This window comes from Lepisma saccharinum, chromosome 11 (genome assembly GCF_977018435.1).
Source record: "Lepisma saccharinum chromosome 11, izLepSacc3.1, whole genome shotgun sequence".
Taxonomy (NCBI): Eukaryota; Metazoa; Arthropoda; class Insecta; order Zygentoma; family Lepismatidae; genus Lepisma; species Lepisma saccharinum.
In genome coordinates, this window is record NC_139239.1 from 50599160 (window position 1) to 50619707 (window position 20548).

A 20548-nucleotide genomic window follows, 5' to 3' on the forward strand; every position below is an offset into this window, starting at 1 on the left:
GGGAAACATCACATAGCGCAGTCCCCTTTTTTAATGCATTCAAAATTATCTGAATACGCTTTCTATTTTGAACCGAAGCTTCCACTGCTCATACTGCAAGAAAACAGCGGTTGAAAAGGCTAACATGCAACCTCATCAATAATGTGGTCGCCTTGTAATCTAGATACCCCGGGTTTGCATATCTGGTGGAGGCACATAACTTTAGGATCTCACTTTAAACTGTAGGTCCAATCCCGATTAATCTATCTGTGCATAAAGTGGACTTGGAAAACAAAACTGAATTCATCTCAAGAAGGCTAACACGCGCGTTATCTGTCTTTCAGCTATGAAAACGAGAAGCTAACACCTGTGGACTTGTCCCTAACGAACGAAGAGTGCAAGAATAATTGCCATTTGGCACCATGGTCAAGAGTAAGTATTTCATGGTCTCCGTAGACAATAAGTCATGCCAGTGCACTGTCCATTTAGGAAGGGGTTAATTTGGATCATCTTTCTCCATTGACTTAATTTTTTGTTCGAAGAGAATAGATTCGTGGAAAAGTTGTGCTCAAATAAGATAAAAACAAAATGCCACCATGCCAATATTTTCCTGGTCACAGACCTCATAATTCCAGATAGAGTATTCAAGTTCTCATAAGTGTGGTATTATTTAGATTTTACTTTGATTCATATGTGGATATAGTTATATACGATTGTCATTTTTAGCAAGACATTCTGAATTTTCATTACAGTTCAATCGTATGAAAAAAAAAATGATCACAAATAAAGTTTAAGAAAAGTTTTTAATTTGATTCAACTTCAATCATATCCACCTACATTCGCCATTAAAATATCCATACCTAATTGTATTGTAATCAAATATTCAAGTAAAAGAAACTTACTTTCGTAGCACAGAGTACACACAAAAAATAAATGCACAATTTCAAAGAAAAAATGCATGAAGTCACAAGTTCATATCAAATGATGCATTAAAGTGCATCTCGACACAGAATTAAATACTCACTTGCATCATATGATGCATTTTGGCGTTACATTTACAAACGATATACAAAGATCGTTCTGTAAACTGCATCACTGTAAAGCTGATTCTAAGGCAAAGGCCAAAAACACACTTTAATGCAACAAAGCGATGCGTTTCGGTTGCATCAAACAGATGTAATGCATTTAGTTCTGTCTGTAGGCAGGCACTAAGGCTCTGCTGTACCTTTGGCTGACGCCAGCGAAGCGATTACCTAAAATTTCCCCCCGTTCTAAAAACCGCTATGGTTATCCCAAGTCTACACTTTATCTGCTTAGCGCATCCTTATAGCGCATCCACATAAATTTTCGTGTGGTTGTTTTCGTTGTCTAGATATTCGCAATAGTTTCGTGGCTACGTAAGACTATTAAACTATTGCAACAAGACAACAGCGAACTCAAACTACACGAAGATTTACGTCAATGCTCTAGATCTAGAAGGAATTCTAACCATTTAATTTCTCAGAATATGGAAAATCATACTTTTGGAGGGCAAATAATATTTGTAGTTTGTAAAAACGGGATACTCATTTCTACATAGCATTTACGATTTCTCAGATCTTTTGGGTATAAATACACCTTGGTATAAATACAAACTTTGGAAAATTTTACGTACTCTTCATTTTGATACGAGTGACCTGTTACGATTGATTGATTGATTTGCTTTATTTTACTTTGCTTTTTGTCCCACTTTTGGCTAATTTGGGAAGATCGGGATGAGTGATGACATGATGAAATTGATGAATGGACACTCACAAGCATCCAGGTTGGCACAACTTAATAAAAGGCCACTCATATTTAATATATGAATATCACAAATACGTTAAATATTTTGCCTGGCATTCCACAAATGAAAATAGTATCTGTTATAAATCAAACAGAGTTTAGGATAATTTCACTGCGTAATTTAAATTCTCACCCACTGAATTTCAAAATTTTATTTAAAAATTAACTTTCTTTAATTTCAGTAATCTATATTTCTCCTCTACCTCATGAAAACTTTAATTTTGATCGATTTTCATAATTTTTTCTTATAATTTAAATTAAAAGTTACAAGTAAATGTAAATATACTAAGAATATTAATTGAATTGCCATCTATAGAGAAAATGTTCTCCAATTACAGTGGTAACGATACAAAATCTATAAATGAAAACTTACATGTAAATACGCTATGATCTAAACAAAATCAGATATACACTGTAAGTTGATTTATATACACGTATGTATGTGTGGCACACATTATTCTTGCCGTTATACACAAGAGTATGGTAATACCGTACATATGATTAAATTATATGCTGTTAATGTTGGTTCGTTGTTTGGGTTTATTTTACTTCGCATTTCTGCCGCTATTGGCTAATCGCGAAGATGAAGGTGAGTGATGATATTATTAAAATTGATGAAGGGACACTCACAAAGAACACTCATGCCCAGGCTGTGATTCGAACTCTGGATCCCTGGCATAGTAGCGCACTAAGCTAACCACTACGCCACGGAGGTCGGCTGTTGTGTGTGGGGGGGGGGGGGGAAGAGGATATACAAACATATACAAGATGTTCCATAAGTCTGGAACCATAGAAGAACAAAACAAGTTAATGTTAGGAACTTATTATTGTACAACACAGTTAAAGAATGTGTTCAAAGTCCCCACCAGCAAAATAACTTGGATTCGCTCCACCTTAGTCAGTGCCACGGTTTACCTGTAACAGAAATAAGGGTAATATGAACAATTGTTCCAGACTTATGGGACACCCGGTATATATTTAAGTTCATGGTGTTAAGAAATATATTGTTGTTTACCGTAACCTTGCTAATAATAATAATAATAGTAATATCAATAGCTATTAAAAATGAAGTACCTTTTGGGCAACTGTGTGATGGTGAATTTCTCCCTTTACGATGTACAGTCACCGCCAATAAAAATGGGACACCTAGATCCTGAAATGCGCCCTTCCCTGCAAGGCGTTGTGTGTGTTGCCTAGCTCTACGGTGATAAGTGTATTTTAGTAGTAAATTTTCAAGGCAACTTCTACCATCGCCGTAGAGTTAGAGGACACACACAACACCTTGCAGGGAAGCGAGCATTTCAGGATCTAGGTGTCCCATATTTATTGCCGGTGACTGTACATATGTATACGTAATTAGATATCAAGTGGGGTAAGAAAATGATATATTTAAGTAATATGTGATTTTGATTTAACATCTTTCACTCATTGGATGTTTCCTATTTGCAGAACTCGACACCAGATCGCGTCTTTAAGATTGTTATGCTTGGAGACCCATCAGTAGGAAAGACTTCTTTCATTCACAGGTAGAGGAAACGATTAATTGACATCATTACAGTTAAGCTAACGATTAGATTCTAAAAGTACAAATACCATTTCAAAGTGATATTGAGCGCTCTATTGTAGTTTATCCAGGTAGTACTCGTACATGATAACCTGACTTATTGACTTATTTAAAATTTAAACAATATAAAATGCACATCTGGATGATTAAACTTGTCAATTCATTTGTGTAAAATCAATGTTTTGAACTCATTTCATATTAAAATAACATTATTGTACATAGATATATGTGTTGCAACAAGTCTTGAACGAAAACATTGTGTTAAAATTGCATAAGATTATAAAGCAGTATCACAAAAATGAAACATTAATGCAAGAAACTGTAGATAACTCTATTCAACTCTATGCAACACGGGAATGAATCTACGTGTATCTGTGGGAGTTGGGATTTCTATATGATAGAGACAAATGTGTCTCTCTGGAGCTTTTGTGTCCGTGTGCGTTCGCTCACACACGTAATCTCTTAGATGAGTTTGGTCAGTTCAAAAAAAAGCATTTGACATATTGATCTTGTTACAAAAAATATGTTTATTACAACTAATGTAGGGGAATTAGAGCCAAATAAAGACATCTGGAAACAAATGGACAACGTAATGCGTTGCAAACCAGAGGTCCCAGGTTCGAACCCTGGTCAGTCATGAATGTTTTTGCTATCGCCATTTCATCTATTTATCCTTTCTCTTTGTCGAGATTAACATGAGAGATAGAACAGCGACCTATAAAATAACAAAAACCTTTGCTGCCTTAGTTGTCTCTTCACGGTCTCGTCGTCGAAGGTTCCGGGTTCGAGTCTCAGCTTGGACATAGGCGTGTCCATTGGGAGTGTCCTTTCACAAATCTCACCCAACAATCGTTTATTTTTATTCTTGCGACTGGGCAAGAGCGGCAGAGATAAATACCAGTTTCTAGTGAGATAGAAGACATCTCAAAGCCTGGTCCAGGGGAAATAGTAGTATTGTGTGTCATTGTAAATTTTAAATATATACCTAGGTGACCAATCAAACGGAAAACTAATTTTAAAAAAATGTTGGAAATTTTAACATATTCCATGGCTCTACAGCCCTGGAAGGGCCTTGGTCTATATCCTGACTGCCAGTCTCCCTCCCACAATCCTACCTAGAAGTGTGGAGATCTTCAACCAGTAATGGGGTGATGTGGAGTCGGCACGTCGAACCCTCAGCCGTTAGAGGAGATTTTTACGTAACACTACTCACTCGTAGCTCCCCAATTTCCTCATGATGGTGGGTTGCCACCGATCCTATACACAGGCAGAAAACCCAGAGACTGAACCCAGGCGGACTCGAACCCATGCTGCCGGATCCTGTGGCCGAGTGGTTAGCACATCGCGCTACGACGCCAAGGGTCCCGGGTTCGAATCCCGCTCGGGCTTGGTTGTTTGTGAATGTCCATTCATCACTATGTGCCTCTACATCTCGAAACCGAACTTCTCGTAATATCGAGGGACGATATTACAACTACAACATCGGAGAGGCCTGCATGTTAGTTGCTTGATAAACTTTTTACAATTTTTCGTCATGAAACGAATGTAATAGTGAAATCATTAGTGTTTTCTTCTTCTCTTTTTAAAAATATATTAACAGCCATTAGAAGTAAAGAGTTACGTTTAAGAATTAGGGGTTCATGTCGAGACTTTTTTGGTGCTACGAATGAGAAAAGAGTCGGTGGGGATTGATTGATTGCTTTTGTTTGTTTTCGTCGCTTTTCTGCCACTATTGCCTAACCACGAAGATGAAGATGAGTGACGATATGGTGAAATTGATGAAGGGACACTCTTAAAGAACACCCATTCCCAGGTGGCCGGAAATCGAACCCGTATCCTTGGCGACGTAGTGTGCTCTACTAACCACTCCTCCTCGTATGTAAGCAGTGTGGGTCAAGAGTTTGACATGTGGGTCTTAAATTTCGATGAACGCGTGCATGTCTCTCTGTCTCCTACCTCACCCCCCCCCCCCCTCGCGTGCACACAACACACCACGCTGACGCATTCACACACCTCATAATTTCATATCACGGCGCAGGAATTGGTATTACTCACGCTCTCAAGTAAAGCAACCGTATTGCGTATTGACTTGCAACTTATTACAGGACGTCATCCAATGCAAGGAAAAAGAGAAGAAAAGCTAATTTTGCTCTCGATATCCAGGAGTATTCGCCTCAAGGATATTAGTGCATTATGAACCTGTGTCTGTTGCTCCAATCAGTGTTGGCTGTCTTGAGACCTTAACCGAACCGTGGTTTTTCGTTTAGCCGAGGCTGGGTTCGGGAGGGGGGGGGGGGTAACTGAGTACTTGATGAGGCGAGTGTACATAATCGAAGAAGTGAAGTTAATAAATTGGTGAACTTCGTTCGAAATGAAGTTGTTACTAAAATGCATATAATTTTCTTTTCTGCTTACAACCAAATTATGGCTTATTTGTATCAGTCTGGATGATTCATGCGGCAATTTTTTGAAGGAAGGAGGTATTCAATTTTGGGTCGAGTTTATACGTATATATTAGGTTTAGAATCTTGTACAAATATATTTAATAATATTAATTTTAAAGGTTCTGAAAGAAGGAAAGGTTATTATGATAAATTTTTCGTGAATTTTCTGTGATTCTGCTCCAAAGGTTCATAAATATTACTATGTAGTAAATTATGCGGAAAAAGTTGTTGAATTTCTGTGTTATTGTCTTTGATCATACATGTTTCTAGTCAGTGCTGTATAGGTCTAAGCAGTTAATACAATAATTGATACAATATTTATTTATTTATTTTTAGGTTTTGCAACGACCAATTCAAACAATCATACAGTGCGACTGTCGGCGTTGATTTCCGGATAAAGCATGTCGTTGTGAGAGACAGGACACTTATTTTACAGCTGTGGGACACTGCTGGTGAGTATATGTGATTTCTGTGACTAATGTACCAACCTGACTAAGAAATAATACTGGTCAGATTTTTACCGACACCTACTTATGGCTCTAAGACTTGAGAAGGTGAGTAGCACTTTTTTTTCTAATTTGTATTGCTTTTAAAGCAAAAGCTGACCTATTAGATTCATGAATTCTCTATTAGAACCAATAATTTCAATAAAGAATGCAAACAATAAATATTTTTATAATATCTACATTTCGTTACGAGTTAACACCTACTTATGGCTCTAAGACTTGAGAAGGTGAGTAGCACTTTTTTTCTAATTTGTATTGCTTTTAAAGCAAAAGCTGACCTATTAGATTCATGAATTCTCTATTAGAACCAATAATTTCAATAAAGAATGCAAACAATAAATATTTTTATAATATCTACATTTCGTTACGAGTTAACATAAATTTTACACTAAAAAATATAACACTGGGTACTTTCTATATTTGTCACATGCTAGTTGCATCTTTAATGTTTTTACACTGTATTTTTGTATGTTAACATTGCTGATGATTGGATAGCTGTAATCGTAACATGAATGCCATGAATGTCTGAATTATTGCTTAATGTTGATGGAAACTTCAATGGAAGTTTACGTATCCTAAATCCTGTTCTTACAATTTCTTCTTTCATCCTTCACTATTTCTGAATTAGTGTACACATATACACATCATGCGTGTGCATTCCAGTACAGAAAGGCCAGCAATGCTGGCCCACAGTATTTCAGTTGCAAAATGCTTTATTTTCACTTTAATTTTTTGTATTATTTTTCTTCCACCTCAAAGGAATGAACTTGTAGTCCTCCCAGTCAGTTCGTTTTCGATATGGAAACTCTTAACACCATCTTGTGACGATTTGACAAAACATCTATGTGTTTCGCTCAACACTCCTGACCCAGGGGAAAGCAAGACAAGAAAACTGGACTCTGTGACCTTGAACCATCCAATAACAAGCCAGTTTCTATGCACGATACCTTTACTCCAAATCAGCAGAGGCTGAAATACAATCGCAGTACCATAGAAAAGTTCTATGGCAGTACCATCCTCCGTAAGGTTTGCTGCTGTAGCTACCGTAGTGTTGCAAACTGTAAGGTTAAATATCTACGTACAGATATTTTTGTACCAATCCCATTGCCAGCGTTGAGGCAGATCATTTTCTAAAATTATAATTAAAAAACTTTGGAGCACAGTAGAAACACAGAAACTATGATTTTTGACAGAAGAAAAACATATTGTGCATGACCGTGGTCGTTTGAAAATGCAAACGTTGTAACAAAGGACATTTTTATCAAGAAATGGCATGAATTTGCAAATACGAAGTTTCTTCACCTTCGAATAGCCACTTATTAAAGATCGTTTCGAAGGTACAGAGACCTTCCCAAAGGATAAATGTCACAGCACGCCACTGAACATGGATACATACATATATAATCTGTTTTTAATATGTCGAAAAATCTGCACATTACATTTTCTTATCACATGCTTGTAGCATATTCTGTCTCCAGTGGCGCAGCAACGTTTTTCATTTGGGGGGGTACAAAATTCAGCCTCCCACACACACACACACACACACACATATATATATGTCCAATCAAGTGTAGCAATAATAATAATTAGGATAATTATATTAAATTAAATTAATATATTAATTAATTAAATATGTACATTAATTAATATTGTATTGTTATTATTACATGAATAGGTAAAATATAGTAAAAGAATAGAAATATAACAGCAAGTATTCATTATCTAGCGTACGTGCAGTTAAGATCGCCAAGATTTGCACAAAATCAACTGCCCTGGCTAGGAATTTAATGTCAGATAGAAAAATAATTGAATATTTATTGAAAAACAAAAAAAGTAGTTAGATTCAATTAACGAAAAGTAAAGTTCCTGATTAATATTTTATGGATATTATCATTAGTAGTGTGCATAAATCTTTGGAATCCTTCAAAGCCGTATGCGGCAAATTCCTTGCCTTCCAATAAGTTCAGCGGAGAAAACCATCGAGTATACAGGGTGCAGCAGATTTCATTCGTGAATAACAAAGCAACGATCGATGTTATGCAAAATTTTATTTCACAGTTGGAAAGAACAAGGATTACCATTTTGTTTCCCATATGTGCCGAGACAACTTTTTTGAGGAAGACGGCACGCAGTTAATGTAACGTCTGACCGTTATGTATGGATGTTACGCAACTTCTTGCAGCAGCAATCGAACGAACGTGGCAAATTGGCTGTGTGGTTCCAACAGGATGGTGCCACAGCACGCGTATCGATGAACGTGCTACGTGAAATGTTTCCAGGGCGTCTGATCTCACTTCGAAGTCACCTTCCATGGCCAACTCGTTCCCCCGAGCTCGCACCCTGCGACTTCTTTCTGTGGGAGAACCTGAAGGCTAAAGTTTACCAAGGAAGGCCGAGGACAGCCAATGATCTGAAAGATGGTATCAGACAGGAAAGAGCGGCAATACCGACCAGACATGACTAGGAGGGTAATGCAGAACTTCAGCGCGAGACTTCAGAAATGCGTACACTGTGCAGATCGGCATTTGGACGATATCATTTTAAAAAGTCAACTATGTCACACAAAATGGTGACTTGTGGCAATTTTGACAAAAAATAATTGGAACATTTTGTTCTTTGCAAATGTGCAATAAAATGGTAAACCTTGTGCAATAAAGTTTTGCATAACATCTATCTTTGCTTTCTTATTCACAAATGAAATCCGGGAGATATTTCTGCCGCACCCTAACTTTTAATTGTTACGCTGTTCAAGCATGGTATTGGCATTGATGGAAATTGAGTATAACAAATGCTAAACAATTATATTTTGATAAATTACTTTCACTACTTGGTAAGTCTTTCGGGGGGAAGGGGTCCGGACCCCCTGGACCCCACAAAAACGTCCTTGATACCTAGTTATAATGTGAAGCCATGAGAAATATTCTCTTTTAGAACAACACACACGAATGTCCTGTTATTTAATGCAAAATATGCATAAATATTTTTCATTGTTTTTGTTAGAATTTAAGTTTTTTTTTTTTAAAAAAAAAACAGATTTTAAAATCAGATAACAATTCTGAAACATACGTATAAGGCTAAGCTCTGGACCTCATTCTGGGCTTATTTGGATTTCACGGAACGGAAAATCAGGAGTGAGGGGGATCTTGAGCCACCCCAACCAGCAATAATCATCTCCCACCCACTGGATATAGAAATACATTATATAGAGTTCCACTTCAGTTCCGTTCATTCTAATTAGCTACGCATAAAATGTCTTTAAACAATTTATGGCAGATGTCTACCAAATCCAATGCCTTTTAGAAGCCGCCATGTATTTGGTATTTTCTCAGACATCTATAGGGTGTTGTATTAAAAAAGAAAAAAATGAGTTCAGATGGTTCCCAATCAATTCGTAAGAAGTCTAACTTTGAAATATTTGTGAACAATTTGGCAAATCATTTATTTGTAATATAATTAGCTGTACCTAATGACGCTCTTCAAGTACTGAAAGTAATATCATTCGGTACATTTACAAAACCGAAATCCTTCAACTCTCAGAAGTAGCAAGGAAAGCTGTACGCTCAAAAGTTTATTCTTTCTTTTCAATTTTTGGTGGACAATGTGAAGAGCCGGCCAATGTTTATTTTCGTATGTAGTGGTATTAAATGCAGATACATGCGTGTGTTTTAGGAAGACATGTCAATTTATCTTTTATGTGAAAAGGTAAACTTTAATGTAAGCAGAAGAATGTGCACGTCACAGTTAAATATTTTCGCATCTACAAAGAAAATCCAAAACACATTCCCACCTCGCCGGACTCCGTGGTGGAGGGGTTAGCATAGCGCGCTATGACGCCTGAGGTCCCAGGTTCGAATCCTGGCCCGCCCATGGGTGTTATTTTTGAGTGTCCATCAATTTCATCATATCATCATCACTCATCCTCATCTTCGCGATTAGCCAAAAGTGGCAGAAATTGCTACCTTCATTTGGTGCAAAGGTACATAAACCTTAAACTTAAAACTCAGCTAGCTTATCTACAGGGTAGGGTTCTTTGTAGACAACGAAACCAGACAGGATGCCTTCCAATGGAGACGTTTAAACGAATATATTATTTAAACATAGGATACATGGAGTAAGAATATTTACATGAGAAGCTACTTTCTTCTATAATTTTCTTGTTTACAGTCAATTTTCATCTCAATATGATTCTTATATTTATTTTCTATATTTGAATATTCTTCTATCCTGACTTCCTTCGTTATGGACAGATCTGGATCTGGACTTCCTTCTTAATGGGTGGTCTGGATCTGGACTTCCTTCTCAATGGACGGTCTTGATCTGGACTTCCTTCTCAATGGGCGGTCTGGATCGGAACTTCCTTCTCAATGGGCGGTCTGGACTTCCCTCTTAATGGACGTTCTGGATCTGGACTTCCTTCTGGATTTCAATTTATTTAGGTTTTGACTATTTAACGAATTCCTTTATCCTTTAACAATTTTTTCCTTTCAGCTTTGGGAATAATACTAATATCCTCCCTTGGGTCTGCGATCGGAACGCGCCACCTCTAACTAGGTGCAACAGAGTGTATACTTGGTGCAGCCGATTGACATGCGCATCCAAGTAGGTGCTACAGTTAAACTGCGCAACCAAAAAGTGCTGTGGGGCGTCGATCAGAACGCGCTCGCCACTGATGTAAACAAAATTTCCCCTATAGGAATGGTAAATAAATCATACAGATGCAATATCTGTTTAAAGACACAAACTTGTATCAGTGCTTTGACTTCCTTAATTTTCATATTAACTTACATATGATCACTGATTTGATTTATAAAATATATATATTAATTTACTTCTTTCATATTTATTCTTTGTCTTCTTATAATATATTCTATTCTTTTTCATCTTTCCAATTTGCTTTGTTCTCATTTATAAAGTTATTCACATATATTATGCCAATTCTTAACCTTGCACGCCTGGTGCTGCCATCTCTATTCGTCTTTGGCAAACTATTCACATTACTTGGTCCTATTGGGTACGTAACAAAATGCGAAGTAAAATAAACCAAATCAATCAATCAAATATTTCCATCTTACTGCCAGAGACCTTGTAAATCCAATCCAAAATCTACCAATAGAACCTGCAGTGAGTCTCATTTATCTCGTGCATTCATCTGACTAATGTAATTTTCTTACAATTTGACTTTAGAGTTTAACATAAAATGGCGTTGTGTTTGTGTTGCATTCGATATCACAATTAGATTTTAAGCAATTTATGTCCAATTATAAGTATACCTAATACATAGATAAAAAATAGTCCCCCCTCTGATAAAATAGAAAATTGCACCTTGTTTAAATGTCTAGGAAAGATTTCATTTCACCTAGGAATGATATCGCGATGCGATGAGTCTAGAATTGTCACAGCCTCATCTCGTCTCCTGTGTGGTGAGGTCCTCCTCGTTCTTGTTTGTGCTTATTTTTCTTTCGGTTTCCACTCTGAAGTTATGAAAAGTTATTCCAAATGCACCTCATTCTCAGATAGGCTAATCGGCACTCTATTTTTTTAAAAATATATATCTTAATATATAGGTTTAAGTATAGTTTTCCCAACACCCTCTTACAAATTCATGAAAAATATAGGTGAGGCACAGGAATGTATTGTACCCCCCCCCCCCCCCCCAAGTTGGTCTGTCGTGTCTCGTCTCGTTCGTGTAAGTGTTTCGTTTCGGAAAATTCCATTATAAATATTCAAAAGAAAATGGGGTCAGTCATATTCTCTTCTGATGAAGATTTGTATCATATCTTCGAATCGACGCGACCACTGCTTTAGAAATGTGTACCCCCCCCCCCCCTTACGCAAAGCAGCAATCGTCTGCAGCTTAATTGTCTGAGAGCAAATCTGATTCCATCGTTCCACACACATTTTAAACAATTTTCATCTCGTTAAAGAGGTTTCCAAGAACTTAGGTCAATGAACTAACTAGTAGCAAGCACAATGTAGTAGAATCAGTTTACAATTAAATGTTTTGAATTTCTGTGGTAAGGACTATAATGCTTAAAATTTATAAACAATAATACATTTTTTTATTGGGCGAATTGATAATAGGTAATTTTAACAGTAGCACCTTCCGTCTGCTGTCAAATTACCAAAGGGGGGTACAGGGGGTACAACTCGATTTACGAATTTAGGGGGTACAGTACCCCCCTTCAAAAATTTGCGGGGGTACAATGTACCCCTGTACCCCCCCGTTCCTGCGCCACTGCTCTCTCCCAGAAAAAAGTTCTAGATCCGGCTATGGTTGTGGCGCTTGCTGATGTACGATGTTAAGTAGATCCGTGGTAGCTTCTTTGCTGCTGTGAGAAAGGTGTGAGGTTGATAAACGAAGTGGCAAACCAATTTTTGTTGTTTTTATCATCAGTGATATTTAACACATATGAGGATGTAGTTGACTAATGAAATAGTAAATGAATACTCACATTTTCTTTATAATGAGAGAATTCCAATATCATCCAGTATGTCCTGATATCTAGTTGTCTTCCTTGCAGGTCAAGAACGTTTTCGAAGTATTACCAGGCAGTATTACAGGAAGGCTGACGGAGTTTTTGTTATGTATGACGTCACATCGGAAGAATCATTCAAGAATGTTCGTCAATGGATCTCAAACGTTAGGGTAAGTGTAAATGTAGTATTTTTTAAAAAATGGTAAATAGTTGTTACAGATAAACTGAATTGTTTTCTCTTAACGGAACAATATGATTGGCTTTCGCGTCAGTGTTGCAAAAGGTCCACTGTTAGAAATTAGAGTAAAATTTCACAATATTTTCCTGTTAAAGTTTAACAGTCTGCCTGTTAATTTACATGAACGGGACAACCGGTTTTTTTTTAAATTTAAAGATAGATAATGATTATGAATTGCAATTGGCTGCTCCATAATTATATTTTTGAAAGTTGTCATTTACATTACATTAATTAGGTTAACTATGTAACTTTTTTAAAAAAAATATGGTAGTTGATGGCAGCGGAAACTGACGGGTCTTAGTCATTTCTCAAGTCAACTAGACTCATTTTTATTCAAATTCCCAATGGTTCACAATTTCAGATCGGCTACTTTGAACGGGCAATCTCATTTGCACGATTGGTCAGAAACTTCTCGGTTAGGTCCCGCGCTTTGATGCAAAGCACCATAGAAACAACAGTTTCGATCACAATCAGCTGCTGTATGCTTACGTGCGCATATTAGGTAGTTCAGCCGTGGTGCTCTTTGGCACCAAACTGCTACAATGAGATTGATTGATTGAATTGGTGTTTTAAGTCCACTTTATGCACAGCAAAGCTAATCGGGACTGGACCTACAGTTTGGGATCCGAACCACTTGTGCCTCCACCGGGTATCGAACTAGGGTGCTACAATGAGATGAACAATAGAGGAATTATCTTCGATTCGCACCAAAATCCTATAGCTTGTTAGCGAGATTTATTAGCGAACATGAAACAAAGTGGAATTACAGCTCAAAGTAGTTTCATTCATACTTGAACCAGTGGTCGTGATACAAGCCCTGCGGTGAGGGGTTCTGCTCGAGGTACAAACTATCACTGTACGAAATAAACTTTTTGCTTTTGGAGGGATGCCCACTCCAAGGCCTCCCGCAGGATTTTTCTCGGCAGGGGGACATAGTAAGATTTTATATCTTGCCCTCTAGACATAGAAACTTGTATTGTTGTTGTTTTGTTGATATTATTATTATTATATTTTTATAACTATTTGATTATTATTATTATCACTACTTTACAAATCATAAAATTCAAATTGAATTTTAAATACTTTGGCGCCGTATACAAGTTCAGACTCCAGTTTGCTATGTAGATAGAAACTTGATTCGCCTTTCTTCTTTTCCATAAACATCAACCACTTTCTTCATGAACAGTTATTTGTCTTTTCGTACTTTTTCAGAAAGCACAGATATCAAACACATATCACTTAATCTTCTGTCCTTCATGGTATATCTGATCCATGGTTTTACATGCCGAAGGGTAGCCGACTGTAAAAAAAAAAAAGTAATAATTGAAAATGACGGGATGTGAATTATCGAGGTCAGATCCCGTCTCTTTGAAATCCTGAAAAGCCGAGAAATTCAAAAAGATCTTATTTAAAAGAGGCTAATTCTTGATATTTTCTGCGCTGTAAGTGTCTGAAATTTATTGAAATAACAGTCTCTATTCCAGAAGTGCAAGAACAATCACTTGAAGATGAAATAGCGCTTACAATTCCAGATTTAGACCGCATCGGGAAATTCCCGTCCCGAAAATTTTCAGACCTGATTGGGAAATTGAGAATTTTTTTTTCAGTCCCGAATGTCAGAATTATCCATTTTTTCTTCCCAATCCTATACCGATCAAATTTTTTTCGTCCTGCACATCCCTAGTTACGGCAGTCAACATGATTCCAATGTCCCTTGTGGCAGGGTGCGAAATCATTTAAGACTGGGGGGGGGGGGGGGAGAGAAAGATCTTTATCTACAAACCCCCCTCCTCGCAAACATACATATAAATTATATGATATACATATTTATAATGTTATTAAAATTAAAAATACATTTCTAAATTAAAAATATATTATTATTATTAATTACACAAAAATACATAAATGTGTTACTTTTAAATATATCAGATATTATAAAGTAGCAAGTCATGTCTTTTACTAACTGGTTAAAGATGTTAATAAATTATGAAATAATTGAAGTGGTTTTATTATGTGTTGTTATTAAGTTTTTGCTTTATGTTAATATATCATAGTTATTTGTTTTGCATTCTTGTTCCACTTTTATTGTGTGTATTGACGTAGATTTGTTAATGATCTCTTGAGAGAGAAAAAGCATTGATTGATTGATTTGGTGTTTTAAGTCCACTTTATCCACAGTAAGGCTAATCGGGACTGGACCTACGATCCGAACCACTATGTGCCTCCACCGGGTATCGAACCCGATTTTCAACATTCGAATTACATGAACTTTTCCCAGATATCTCAAGTGGGTAAGTGTTCCACCCCTCTCCTTCTGACGCCGTTGGCCCACTCAGTGGCGTATTTGTGATTTCATTTTGGGAAGTAGGTCTTTGGGTGTGCATATTTGTATGTATGTTCCCTGCGGTTCTAGGTACCTTAAAACATTGGTTCTAACCTAGATCATTAAATATTACTTAATACATAGATAACGTAATTCAGAAACAGTGTATTTACATTCTAAGAATACCCATACTCGTACACAAAAAGAGCTATCGAACTAGTAACAACGAAAACTTGCCCAAATTTCAATCTCCAGGTTCAAATTTAGTGTCCATTTAACCACCTGCAAGTTTCTTGTGAACACTTGAATACATATTCGGTGAGGTTTGTCTTTTAAATCACAAGGTTGCATACTTTTCGGTATAGAAATCTTTGGTGACTTGACAATTAATGGACTCACATCATTTTTCACTTGTGTTTTTTACAATTAAGAAATGGTACACTACTCGTATGTCTCTCAGGTGTATCTGATATCAGTACGATATCATCAGCAAGCAGTGGAAGAATGGTATGAAGAACTTAAAAGGAAAGGAATGAAGATTAATATAGAAAAGAGTGAGATCATGCGGGTGACTAAAGAGGACAAGGAAAATGAAGCCCTGAATATAATATGCGAAGGGAAAGAACTAGGGAAAGTAGAAACATATGAATACTTAGGAACCATCATAAGTAGCAGTGGGAAAATTGATCAAGAGATAATAAATAGGACAAAGAAGGCAGCATCAGCATATTATCTAATGAGTAATACTGTAGTGGGAAAAAGAGAGATCAGTACAAAAACAAAAATGCAACTCTACGACTCAATTGTTGTTCCATCATGGGCTATGGCACAGAGAGCTTAGCACTCCAAGATAAACATCTAAGTAAATTTCAAGCAATAGAGATGAAATATCTCAGAAGAACAGTGGGCAAAACTCGAAGAGAGAGAATAAGAAATGAAAGAATAAGAGAAGAGGTAAAAGAAAAAAAGACAATGACTGAAGTAGTAGAGGAACGCCAGCTGAAGTGGTATGGACATGTAAATAGAATGAATGACGATAGGAAAGCCAAGCAAGTGATGAAGATGAGGGTTGAGGGTAGAGTAGGAAGAGGCAGGCCAAGAAATACATGGGAAGATAGAATAGAAAAGATAGGATTAAAATATGGAAAAACTAAGAACGAAATGAGAAGAATGACTCGAGACCGGACGGAGTGGATGAGATGGACAGAACGAGGTACCCGACGCTTAACGGCATAAGGGAAAGGAAGAGAAGAAGATATTACTCGTATATGCTTTCAATTCAATATTCTTTGAGGGGGATAAAAATAATTTTCTTTTTCCGGGAATAAAATGTTTTGTGTGGGGGGGGGTCCCCTGCATCCCCCCGTTCAGTCGCATACTGCAAACTATTGATTTCGTACCTCAATCTTGGCTCTAACCATTGTTCAATTTATTTGGAGTTTACGAGGTGTGGCAAATGCCAGTGCAATGTACGTAGTGCTGTAAGAGCGCCCCCTCCCCTGAAGTATGGTTCGGGGTCGAGTCTTAGACCAATGTTTTAATGATAAGTACCAAAAAATGCCATTTTCATGTTTCTATGGTATTCGAATTATTTTAATTATTCGTTTCTTCTTTAATTCTAACGATGTCATTCTCAACATTCAATTCTGGTCAGATTTATTTACATGTAAAAATCGAGTGTACTGGAAACTGAAGGAAGGTTTACGAAACTCGATTTATACTATGCCCCTTATTCAGTTATACATAGCCAGCCAGTGTCACTGATTTGAACCACCTTGCTCTTTGAGTTGGACATCTTCCAACCGCGTATTAACTGACCTAGTCCAAAGGAGTTTGCCTTTTGCCCGTTCGCCACAGACAAAGCGGCATAGATAACAATGACTTGGGTAATAACCCTAGATAAATGTTACCCTTTGCACCCTGGATAGATGCAGAACAGCTGAGGACGACCAACCTCGTTTCGTAAGGTCATAGTTCAAACATCCTGACGCGCTTTTCTCCTTCTAGTCACCACTATTTTTGTTCAATTGTCTTATTTTAACAAATTATCGTCTTTACAAAATGCCCTGGATTTGCCACTCAGTGTATAGAGAATACAGTACTGCAAGTCCTGACCATACATACAGAGCATTCCGTGACATTCGCTACGAGACTCGGCGACAAGCGGCCCGGCGTCAGCGTTTGTCTTTCCCGGTAAACGGGGTTCCGCGACAGTCGGCTAGAGTCGGCTATTAAAATTACAGTTTTCATATTGTATACTGACCTTGACTACAGAAGGTGTTGAAAATGATGTCCCTCTGCTGCAACACATTCCTCGCATCTCCGAAGGAAAGTGGCATTTACACGTGCAAGTTCGTTTACTGTAATTCTCCCGATTTCTCCTACAATACTGTCTTTTAACTCACGGATGGTGTGCGGATTGTCTTTGCATGCTTTTTTTTTTTTTTTTTTTTCGATTTCGCCATATATAAACATCGCAGGCTGACCCTGTTACTCTAAACTTTTTTACGAGGTTTAATATAGTGGTCCTATGTGGAACGGTAACACCAGGAAATTTCGTTGCAAAACGTCATCGCACTTCTCTACAATTCCTCTTTCCGAAATAACACTGGACAAGATAAATCCTTTGTTGTAATGTAAACTTTTGTGGTGCCATATTAAGCCACAATCTTCAACACACGGACACGACACAACACAACTTCCGAGGGAGGATTGTACTGACGTCAGTCTGCAACGTCAACAGAAAGGGAAAGTGAATGAAGGCAGGGAGAGCGAAAAAAACAGACTGTAGTGCGTCTGTCGCGGACCCGTTCGCCGGGAAAGACAAGCGCTGACGCCGAGTCTCTTAGCGAATGTCACGGAATGCTCTGTACACAGGGGCGCCGACTTGTCAAAATTATTGGGGGGGGGACTCTGATCACTGAAATAAATGAATGAATGACTCACTCCCTCCCTTTTTTAAAAATAAAAATTACGTCTTCGTATAGCAGTTCGTAAGCAGCTATTATATTCCTCATGCAAATTAAATGTAACATGAAAAACGTGTGTCTGCTCATTTGTTGTTTAGATAACAATTAACATTTTTATTTAAAAGTAGGCTATGTATTTACTTTAAGAGGCCAACATAACAGTTTTATGCCGGCCTCGGTAGCCGAGCGTGTTGGGTGGTCGGCTCAACTAGCTTTGATCCGGAGGTCTCGGGTTCGAGTCCCGGCGAGGGCTTGTGTCTGTTTTAATGTCCGCAACAGACTTGTAAAGAAAGGACATATGACGGGTGCAAAGAACCTTAGTGTTTACGTACCCATAAAAATAGCGAATATTTACAATATTTAACAGTTTTATTTAATTATTTACCTAAATGCTAACACAAATCGCAGGCAAATAGTTTTACTTTTTTGTTCTTGCTACAATATTTTACTTTTTAAATTTAATTTTGCAATAATAAATGAACACATACCACGCCGTGCTTTAGCAATAATGCCTTTGATCATAGCCGTTCCCGCTTTCGCAATACAGACTTTTCATAAGCTTTCCTTGCGTACTTTACTGCAAGCAGTGTTAAATAAACTCAAAGACTTATTTTCCCCTTATTCTTTGGACTAGAGGAAGAGATTTCGAGGATAACTAAATATCGTACATATCAATATTGCCTGAAAGTCGTGTTTTCGACCTCAAATTGTTCACAATTCACTAAACAACATACTGGTATAATTGTCATATCACCTCGTTATTTTGAAACTCTTTTTACTTGTAGTAAAAATGTTAACAATACTCATAATTATATACTTAGTATATAGTAATAAGTCATGTGTTTTTCTGCCTCCGTTCCTAGCCCCCCCAAAGTTGATGGTTGAGCGGTCTCAGCCCCCCAAATTTGATGGTCTAGAACATTTCAAATGTGTATTTAAATTTAAATTCATGTGGCACAATTCAGAGTAAACTTTACAAGAGAAGCAAAACAATACATTAGATCCTCTTAAAGCAAAATTATTTGGGGGGCTCTGCCCCCACATCATTAACATTGGGGGGCTCGAGCCCCTCCCCCCCCAAGCCACATGTAGTTGGCGCCTATGTCTGTACATTATTCTTAGAACGTAATGCACAAAATCATAAAATTGTTAGTTATTATCCAAAGACTTGCACATGAACACAATAAAGCTAATATTTGTAATTTGTAAATTTGTTGTAAACTAATATCGTTGTTCTTTGTTTCGTCCATCTGCAACTAAAAATTAACTTCCCTTGCAGGATGATGCTGGCCGTGACGTGGTGATCGTATTGGCAGGCAACAAGTGTGATCTCGTGGACAAGGATACCAAACGACAAGTACCTTCGGATGATGGCTTAAAGTTGTCTCAGGTATGTTACTTGGGAGTCTGTGTAGGTGTGTGTCCTTATAAACCCTTCGACTCATCTAAGGAAATCACATCTTATGTAGCGACCTGAAGGTTATTGTAAGACTACTGGAAGGAAAGATACTTTTCTAGATAGATAGGTCCATGATTCAATATCTCGTGTTGTACCTACTCTAGAACGTATTTCTCTTAATGTGCATTTGCTATTGCTTGCCAAAGTTTACTTTTCTCCTCAACATTAAGATTACTTTCTTAAGTTCGGCTATGTGGCCGACTGCGTTAAAAGTTCTATTTGCGATCTCCCCAACTAAGTTCCCGGGTTCAAATCCCGGCCAGGACATGGGTGTTCTTCGTGATTGTCCCTTCATCAATGTCATCTAATCATCACTCATCATTGTCGTCGCGATTAGCCAATAGTGGAAGAAAGTCGACACGAAATTCAACGATATACCACTTTAATCACATTCCTTAAAATTGTTAGTTTCCCAAATCTGATCTTATCCTGTCATTCTCCCATTATATGTCAGTATATATTTTCATTATTATCGCATGATCAATTGTTTCCTTTCCCAATATTACCTGATATTACATCCCTCACTTTTGCTCATTTCTAACTTTCTCTCATTCGCTCTCCCTCTAATTTCTGCCATCTTCAAATCATCTTTGATCTTACTGGCTCTCACCCTATGATACTCATCCTTCACTTCGTTTCAACCCTTCCTCCCCTTTCAATTATTCGATACCTTTCTATTCAAATTCTTACTCACACTCAAACTTTTACTTTTCTCTTACCTTAATTAGCGCCTCATTCTCAAGTTTTTGTTCATGTATCACCTTTC

At 37.4% G+C, this 20548-nt stretch overlaps 1 protein-coding gene across 3 annotated transcripts in view; it reads left to right on the plus strand.

The window, feature by feature from the left end:
- The window catches only part of LOC145994794 (EF-hand calcium-binding domain-containing protein 4B-like), a 109688-nt gene that overhangs the window by 80398 nt on the left and 8742 nt on the right, over positions 1-20548 (plus strand). For all 3 annotated transcript variants that reach the window (XM_083131084.1, XM_083131083.1, XM_083131085.1), the window contains exons 13-17: positions 324-411; positions 3253-3329; positions 6148-6263; positions 12839-12963; positions 19603-19713. In XM_083131084.1, coding sequence (XP_082987210.1) covers positions 324-411; positions 3253-3329; positions 6148-6263; positions 12839-12963; positions 19603-19713 — 517 coding nt within the window. The remainder of the gene's footprint in view (positions 1-323; positions 412-3252; positions 3330-6147; positions 6264-12838; positions 12964-19602; positions 19714-20548) is intronic.